At 32.8% G+C, this 10,108-nt stretch overlaps 1 protein-coding gene across 2 annotated transcripts in view; it reads right to left on the reverse strand.

Annotated features, from left to right (window-relative positions):
* LOC105251012 (FK506-binding protein 2) overlaps nt 1–9,619 on the reverse strand; it is a 66,106-nt gene extending 56,487 nt beyond the window's left edge. The window contains exon 1 of one of the 2 annotated variants that reach the window (XM_011257489.3): nt 9,350–9,619. In XM_011257489.3, the coding sequence (XP_011255791.1) occupies nt 9,350–9,576 (227 nt within the window). In that variant the 5' untranslated portion in view covers nt 9,577–9,619. The remainder of the gene's footprint in view (nt 1–9,349) is intronic. The other variant, XM_011257491.3, reaches the window with a different exon arrangement.
* Nucleotides 9,620–10,108: the final 489 nt, after the last annotated feature.

A 10,108-nucleotide genomic window follows, 5' to 3' on the forward strand; every position in this document is an offset into this window, starting at 1 on the left:
TTATATTATAATTATGCACATGATTACTATAACTTGATGGGAAATGCAATTAATAATTAATAATGATTTAGATTGTGAAAAATTTACAATTAAATACAGGAGAAAGCGAAAGAGTGTTAAAGAGAGTGTTAAAGAGGGAGGAAAATGCGCCAACATCGCAGATTACATATAATACAACGTACGGTCTATAGATAAATGCATACGACATTAATAGGAATGTATCACATCTGCATTTCGGACCACAAATTGCCTCTTTAAGCCGGTTATTATAGCTTGAATAATGTATTCATTATGACCATTTAAATGTCACAGGCCTGATATAAAATGCAACGATAATAACACTTTACAATTTACACTTTAATAAAATAGGTAATAAATTATTATAATTATAATTAATACTTCAATATATTGCATATATTATATAAATTGAAATATAATCTTGCACTTCATCTGTGATGCGATCTTTAATCATTCGGTTGATCAAATAGTATATTAAGATTTCACTTTGTGGTGTATAATTATACTTTACTCATGTTTAACATACGTTATTTTCTCAATTAAAGAATAAAAAATTCTCAATTCGTTTGATACAATTTTACAGATAATACGATTACTTTTTTATAACAATGCCTTATTAATACATATTTCACTGAACACGTAGATTAATTGTTTATTAGTGCGTTTCTGGTAATTCGTGTAATATATGTTATTAAGAATTTTATATAAGGAATAAAAAAAAGAGAATAAAGAATAAATTAATTTGCCTTTATCATCACTTTTTAATCACTTCTTATAAATTTACCTCAAAGTTAATTTATTTCTAGATGAGCATTAATTAGCCACATTTGCAGTTATTTGCGGCATAATGTAATTATGTTAGCATTCAATACCAATGCCCACTTTGATGTCCATTCAAATGGTCACGATTGTTCATAACATCGCTAAGAGAAATCATCGATAGACGCAAAATGTCGCTCCCTCATATATCGATGTGACACTTCGACATTCGACTCATACTAGAGAAATGCGCGCGACCGGAGGTAACGAACGATAGACCGGCTGTCCACGTTGCATAAGCGACGTTAAGGGCGATAACGTTATCGTACTTCGCTTCATCGTTATCGCACCCCGGAGGCTCTGCCCTCACGAGCCAACTTCTAAGGCAATCGACCTTCTCGGCTTTCGTTCTGCACGCTAACTACTAACGTGGCCCTTCGAAGGCCATTGCTCCGATATTCAGAGTAATTATAACGGTCATTTTGCAATTGCAACTTTGCTCATTTAAGTGGATAATCTCTCTGCGAAATGCGGTGTTCACGCCGTGTTGCACAATTAGAGTACTTTAATTGCAGTATTTATATCTATCCGAAACATGTTGTAATCTGACCCGGCAGCGAATTCGCGACAGGATTCTATTCAAGATAATTCTACGATAATGCTAATAATCGTGGATAAATTCCATGATTCATGTGCAATACACATTCGTGAACAATGTAATTTATTAAAGTATTGATAAATATTGCAATATTGCATAATGCAGTAGAAATGGGACAGTAAAAAAAGAACACATAATAAAAAAACAGACAATAGAAATAGATAGGAAACTATACAATATCGTTGAAATATTCATCATTATTCATGTGTATGATGATTATCTAAGAATCATCATAAAATACAAAAATTGTCACAACAAAAAAAACGTATATACGGGTCTCTATTCTAATTTGAAAGCCAAGTGAAAGCGCATAAATGCAGATCGCGGACGCGGATATCGACATTGCAAGTAACTTGCATTCGCTTCACTTGTGGAAACCGCATATGAACGTAGTCTACATCACGCGTATGCATATTAAAAATACGCCATGCGAATATCATACCGTGCCAAAATATTACACCACCGGAGATTACAAAATAAATTTCCATGTGTCAATTTTGATATTTCCGTAGAAAATCGAATGGAGCATTTGATTAATATATGTATATATATATAAATTTAATCAAGATCATATATGATAAGCATCGTTTATTTTATTTAAAAAAAAATCGTTAAATTCATCTGCCTTCAATAAGTAGAAATTAAATCACTTTTTATTTTTCCTTACAAATGAAAAATAAATAACACATATATTAATAATATTATGCGACATTTTGAAATATGTATTATTTGACAAATTTAAAAAAAATAATTGTTCTAAAAAAGAAGATAATTTATTTAAAAAAATGACTTTATACAAAGAGCCATATATATCAAATAAATTCTTTTTATTAAAGTTATTACGTCTTCTTGATACAAAGAAAACAAAACCAGCAGAAGGAAAATTTCCTATTTATTGAAGTCACTTGTTCAACGTTTCAAGTCTTTTTCTCTTTGTTCTGAAGTTAATCTAGCAGGGATTTCAACGTGACTGTAAGTTACGTAGAAACAATTCGAAATATCTTCATTCATCAGTTGCATTGATCACAATGTTGACTTCACGAGACGCGCAAGCAAGTGCCTGTATTTCATAACGCTACGTGTCGTACACGCATATCCGATCAATACTTGAAGTTATCAAGTCGTAAGACCAAAAGACTCATTCTCGCAAAAAGTTCGTTCGTTTGATGCTAAACTTTCGTCGTTATCACAAATGGTTAATAAATGGTACGAGGTCTTTCTATTATTATATTTTAATAATCGAAGTGAACTGATGACAAGAAGCCAAGTCGTTTATCGCGCCTGCCTTCAATAATTAATTTCGCGCGAATTAACTTTAATCAATAGCGTTAATTGAAAACGCTTTGCACGACAACTTGTGCACTGTGAGAAAGGAGAGATTTAAAAAATTATTCTTTGAAAAAATATAACATGTATATCAATAACGGTTTATTCTTATTTTAATCTCCCGTCTTAACTTGATTTGAAAATTCATTAATGCGAATTATTATGGCATTAATAGTAAATTTACTATGATAGGAATATCTTCTGAGTTCCATCAGGAGAAATAAGTGATACATTTTAAGAAGTAATATATTTCAAAATTAAGATTATACATGTTTTTTAAGTTGAAATAATAAAAATTCTCGTAAATCATATTAAAGATTAATAAAATATAGCTTGCTCTTATATTTCACCAACTATGGCAGTAATATTTCATTAAAATATTTCATTAAAAAATCAGTTATTTAACTGATTTTTTTCAGTTAGATTTTATTTTTTTGTAGTGCTATATTTATAACTAATTATAATATGCTCATTTCATTTAATATATTATATTAATATTCATTATATTTTTAAAGACTATAATATACTAATAATCATGTGCTTGCCAACATAAATTTGTCGCGTACTCTTATTATCACGGATTACATAAAGCACTGATATAAAAATGAAAGTAAACAAGTTGATGTACTTAAAACTGTAGAGATATACTAAGTTGATAACGTTATCGTATATTTATTGAGCGACAAAGATATAAATTATTTATAATGTAACGTTTCTAAAAATATAAGTTTGTATGAGTTTTTTGAAAAGAAAATACAAACACATGTCTGCGCTTTAATTCAAAAATTTTAAAGTATACTAAACTACATTAGAGAGAACAAATTATTTTGTACAAGATGTTCCATGAGAAATTGCAAAAATTAATCAGCTGATATTTTTAAACGATATAGGAAATAGATATTTTTAATTGATATTTTTAAACGATATAGGGAATAGGATAAATAAGATAATTTCTAATAAAATATATTTGACAGTTTTATTTACATTTAGATTAAAAACAATAGAAGATTTTTTATTATTTAATAAACGTTTATAAAAAAGTCTATCAAATGTCAAATATTCATGATTTGATATATATTTTCGAAACATACATTGCCATAATTGAAAGAAAAATTAAATTTATTGCGTCGTGAATGGCAAATGGCTAAAAAATGTAAATATAAAGTTCCTCAAAGAAAATTTCTGTTTTTATTTTGATTATGCACACTTTGAAAATATATATCATTAATTCTCGATATTTGACATATTGTTATTTGACATTTATTAAATAATAAAAATGTCGAATTGTTTTTAGTTTATATGTAAATAAAACTGTCAAATATTAAAAGGCGTTTTATTTTTTTCTGCTTTCTATATGTTTAAAATAATAGCTGATTAATGATTCAACAACTTCCCCCGGACATCTTATACAATGCATGATAAATTAAAAATAATCAATATAACTATTATACATATTGTAAATTATTTCTCAATTTATAAGTTACATTTACAAATTTAATTATTATAGTAATTAAAATCACGAGAATAAGAATACAAAAAAAATTTACTTAATTTTGTAACAATTTCTTTACAATTCAGAAATATATATAAATAATATATGAGAAGAGAAAGAGAAAGAACATAATGACTAAATTATAAAAATAAACTAACAGATTGATGAACAGCACTAATTACTTTTTTCTATATTCAATTCATATATATCTTTAAAAATCACTCCAAGTCAATAAAAATAATAATATATAAATACAAAGAGAGCATTACATAAATAAATAATTTACATAAAATACTGACACAAATAAATAACTATTTTTATAAATATATGTAAAAATAAATATTTTTTTGATACCTTCACCATAATTTATCGTAATATTTTTGATGCTAATCGACAAGAAACATGTATTTAATTTTATTGCATGGAATTGCGTGGATCGTTAAAAAAAAACTAAATTGCAGAAAAACCCGCATGTCTGTTGTTTGTGCTTTTTAAGGTGGCGTAACATTTTTATTTAGCATCACTCCCTAGCTACGCGGGTCATAAATAAACATCAATTTCGACATTTTGTGCCCGTTTGCATTCTCACTACGGCGAGTTTAAATGCCTCTGTTCTCTGCAATCGATAGTACTCGTGTATAAACCTGCGAATCTGATTTTTTCCTCGCATTTTTAACACATATATTTTTATCTCGACCTCTCCATGAACCTCAATTGCAATCTTCCATTCGGTTATATTTCGAAAAAAGACTAAAATTACTATATCCAGCAGAAAATTTATCAACAAAACTGCATGCTTTCTCGTGCATTAGATAATTTACAAAATTGCGACAGCAATGGTTAGAAAATTTTTGTGAAGCATACTACACGCGTATCGCGAAGGGAAAAGAATACGATACGACGAGACGAAGTATATAGGTAAAATTGGTGTAGGAATGTCGCGAAGTGCATTAAAGTCTCGTCGAGATGGTTTCGGGTGCAAAACTTGCTCGAGAAGGGACTCAGATCGCGTCCGTGGAAGTGGATCCGATGGAAAACTCCGGCGCCGCAGAATCCGCCTTGGGGACAAACTAGACTTATGCCAAATGGAGTCAACGTTTTCGCCAACTGTATGCTTCTCTTTTTCGTGGTAGAGGCGTTCTCGAGTAAAGAAGATAATAATGGGATCGAATGGAATGCGAGGCGATAAACAGATGATTGCGATGCTCCATAAAAAGCAGTCCAATCGACATAAAGCCCCCGAAAAAGCGATAGAGGAATTCTCGAATATTCCTGCAGTTAACATGATGCCCAATATAACTTTCCATCCTGTTTTTACGTCTCGTTGCTGGAGGAAATTCGATTTATCGACAAATTATATTTTAAAAAATGTAAAAATAGGGTCAGAAAATTATGTCAGGCATTTTTTTCTTTTTCTCCCTCCCTCTCTCTCTTATTATGCATTAATATACGCATATATTTTGTAATTAAAGACATTTCAGTGATAGCAAAATTAAACTCATGTGACAGAAAAGGTTAAATTACTTTGTAATTATTTCAAAATATATGGGATTGAATTAAATAAATTAATGCACTGCTAATAAAAATAATTTAATATTTAATAATATATTATAATTGAAAGGGAAATTAAAAAAAAAAAGAAAATATAATTTTTAATATTCTTTAGTCGTAATTTTCTTCTCTCTTTTATATGACTGTCGACAGTAAATGTTCTATATGCGAGGTATCTGTTGTCCGATTAACGGTATCTATAACGGGTCAGCAAATGATTTAGCCGCTGCAAAAAGGACAGTATTTTTTATTATCTATCTGTCAGTAAAATATTCACCAATCTTTTACTTAATTTGCGGTAAACACGTATTTAATTCTCCACAGTATTTAAGTCTTCGGAAAAATGGACAATTTTATTATATGTAGGGTGATGCATCGTAAAGCTATCCGTTTAGTTACTTGAGAGGATGTACTCGTATACGGATACTTGGGAGATCTTTCAACTTCAAAGGAAACATGTGTTGAACTGATCGGATTGCGAGCTCGATAGTTTCATTAACGGGGAGGACTTTGTGCAAGATCGGTAATGAATCCTGTCGGTGAATAGATCGATAATACATTACGTTGCATTTATCGTTTGAAACAAAAAAGCATTATGCCGCTATTAAATATGATAAATCGAAAATGATTAAAATAACATACACATGTTTTCATTGTATTATGCTTTCGGTATAAAATGTCATACTAATGTTAAAATATGAGAACGCAAAAGAGAGATACGGCAAAATATTATTAATATGCGAAAATATTTAACGAAGTATATTGCTTAATGTAATTATGATATTCTTTGGAGTAAAGAATGTTTTTAAACAGGCGAAACAAAAAGAGTATAATGTGACGCGCAAACCGCCTGTAACAAAGCATTATTCATTGCACTGCTGCATCGTTGCGCATCATTAATGCACTCTCAAATGATGGAGTATTAATATACGTTATTATTATTATAGAAAAGAGAAAAGAGGAGAGAGAGAAAGAGAGAAATGTTCTGTGGCTAAAATAACTTGAAAGCGACTATATCGAAAAGCTGCAATTAGTTGATTTAATGGTACGTCTATGGTATGATTTTTTAATGGTCCTATCTTTTCTTCTTTAAATTGCATCGAAATTAATTGAAAAAGAATATTTTATTCGCCTACTTTTTCCTTCATCATATTTTTGCTGTATATTGATATTATATTCAAAATTAATCATTATCTCAATTATCGTCAGAAATTTTCCTATCAATATTGACGCGATATTAAGCTCGAAGTGACCTTTGCGATATCTTATATACTGCCGAAAATAAATCATGCTAAATAAATTTAATCGACTAACGAATATCTGTTTACAAAAGTCAAAAGATACATTTTATGTCAATAACTTAATCGATAGCAAAAAATATTGAGTCTATAATAATTGTTACACAAGACATAAGGTGAGATTAATTAAATTCTATTCATTTAAAAAGAACTGTTTATTATCACTAGTATAATAAAATATAGATAAATAATTGATTGATTAATATCTCGGGATTATTCTAAATTTAACGTTTTGCGACCTGATATTTCTGTTGCAAAAAATATTGTTCAGATAAGAAATGCTCAAACATTTACAAAAAGATAAATTCACCTAAATAAAATATTCTCTACCTTTTGCATTCTTCAACTGTATCTCTTATTCATTCGCGCCGACGCTTCCAAAGGCAACAGTAAATTTTTATCCCGGCATCGGAAGCGATCCGATCGATCAATAGTTTAAAGTGAGTTGTCACTCCAAGATGTACAAGTAGTTAATCGTAAAAAAGAGTGAGAAACAAAACGTAAGCAGGTCTCAAGCCAAATCTGATCTAGAGCAATTGATGTGGCTAAAAAAAACGGTAGACTATTGATGAGAGTTATCTAGTATTAGTGACAAATAGTTTTCAAATCAGAAAGGTTATCGTGTCACTTCTTACATGCTCGTGATCTTCGAGATGAAAAAAATGACATTTCTCTCTTCTATAAAAAAAAATCTATATTTTAATTAATTATATTTTAATTAAATGCGCGCGCACACATCTGAAATATTTATTTCTCGAAAGTGAGAAATGCTTGAGAAATACTTTATAAAATTTTCTTCCGCAAATTCACACGATGATCCTCTGTTTAACTAGCAAATAAAGCATGATATATTCCCAATTATTCGCATTTCGATTCGCTTACGTGCCACGTGAATGTTATTTCGTCGTGTTTGTTATGTCGGTCATGTTCCCATGTGAAAGCAATGACTTCGGGGCAACTGGGAGCAGCCTAACATCTTCTTATTATATGCTAAGAAGTGACTTTCGCGCGACGAGAGAGTCTCGCTCGAACCGGTACACGTCATCATCCCGTTCGCCAATGAAACGTGTCCACGTTGGAATCTTCTAACCAGAAGATTGGCTCGCATGCTGCTTCTCTTTCCTTCCTCTTTCTCTTTCTCTCCGTGTATTGTTAACGTCATCAGGAACGCGCTGGCTTGTGTGAGCGAGAATATTTTCGCGCTATCTTAGAATACATATTCGTGTTGAAAAATACTCTTTCTGGCATATTTTTTTGCATTTTCTTTCCCTTTTTCAACTCCGATAAAATATTTAATAAAATAATTGCCATTTGAATAAATAAATTAAAACGATAAAAGATTTTTCTAAAAATTAATTTCCTTTAATTAGATTTTCTCGATTCTGCAATAGTCAATTCGATCTTTCTCGTGTACGGTATTTTAAACAATTACATACGATGAACTTTTTCAATCAAATTTTGTGAAAAAGCAGATTGGAAAATAATTTGAGTAAAAAAAGAATAAAGCACACATTCGAGAGATAGAATATTGTATCACTATTAAGTGAATTTTAACAAAATTATTAGATTTGCTGGACTATTTTTACTGTCGATGAATAATATTTTTTTATTCCGTATTCCATCTAATTTTTTCCGCCAACTTAATCATACGCAACACAAAGTTATTTTTCATAGATGTTAAATATCAAATCCGAGAGTCTCGTATTTATTTTCAACGTTCATAAACGAGTTGTGAAATTAAATTATTAGCTGCATTAAATCGGAGTACGATAATAGATCCTAACTCTCTCGAGATATAATTAATCGATTTGTGTTAAGCAACTCATGACAGCTTCTATTTCAATCCATTTTATTTTTAACTCGTTCGTGCAGCTACCGCGATAAGCAGTTCATTTCATTTGAAAACTCATTGATTGCACCTATAAAAATACTTTTAGCGGAGAAAAGATGTTAAAAAAAAATATTGAAAGCCTTACACATAAAAGTATTACATCAGCAGTAAAAAAGGCTTATTACAGCCTTTAACGACTTTAGGCTTAGTCACTAACGCGTAACGTCATCATCGTGTTCTCCAGATACGCATGGTTCCCACTAATCCTGCTATAAATCGGCATCCATCACCAACGCGTCTCGTTAACAGGGAGATCTCGTCATCGACAGAATTGTTTCATCTCGCACATCTCTTACGCACAATCACCAATCTACTTGGATTCTCATCGCTCGCGATTTTTGCGAGATGTCACTGACCTTGAGTCGAACTTGCTGCCGTCCTGCAACGTGCCGGTGTAGTGCATGGTCAGCTGGTCGCCCTTCTTCGACCTGACATCGCATACCTCGGGCATGTACAACTTGTCCACCTTGAGGCCGTTTTCGGCCGTGCTGGCCCCGCCGAGGGCCACGATCGCCGCCACGAGGAGAAGAGCGGTTCGGAGCACGACACTCGCGCTGTTCGATGCGTAAGAGGCCATGTTCATCAGTCGACGGATGCTCGTGAGCAACTGAACTCTCGCAGCGTTCTAGCCGGCGAGCCGCCTTCGGTTTCCCCCAGGTTCCCCCTCATCGTCCCATCGTCCCAGAGCGCTGGCGCCGTGGTCGGGACGGAGACGGGTTGGGACCAGAAGGGGTCGGAGGAGGACGGAAAGAGCCCGTGCCGTCACATTGCGCCGTCTCAATGGCCTCGCGGAATATGTAGGTCTCTACCTCTCGGGAAAGTCCTTTTCTCTCGCTCCGCACCTCTGCCTGCCGCTCGCGACTTCTCGCTCAGAGAGAGCTACCACTCGATCGTCTCTCCTCCTTCGTTTCCTCTCGCCGTCCCCCCGGTCTCTCTCTCCTCCCTCGGTTGCGTGCTCCACATCTTCGTCCCTTTCATGGTTGCGTCCCGGTCATGCGTCTCGCTCCGACCTCATTTTCCTCCTGCTTTCTCCCTCGTCGCCACGTTGCACCTTCCCCCGTCCCTCTCGCACTTCGTGGTCCCGATGTTCCCTGTCCTTCTTTCGCCGCTGGTGT

This window comes from Camponotus floridanus, unplaced genomic scaffold (genome assembly GCF_003227725.1).
Source record: "Camponotus floridanus strain SB8 unplaced genomic scaffold, Cflo_v7.5 scaffold17, whole genome shotgun sequence".
Taxonomy (NCBI): Eukaryota; Metazoa; Arthropoda; class Insecta; order Hymenoptera; family Formicidae; genus Camponotus; species Camponotus floridanus.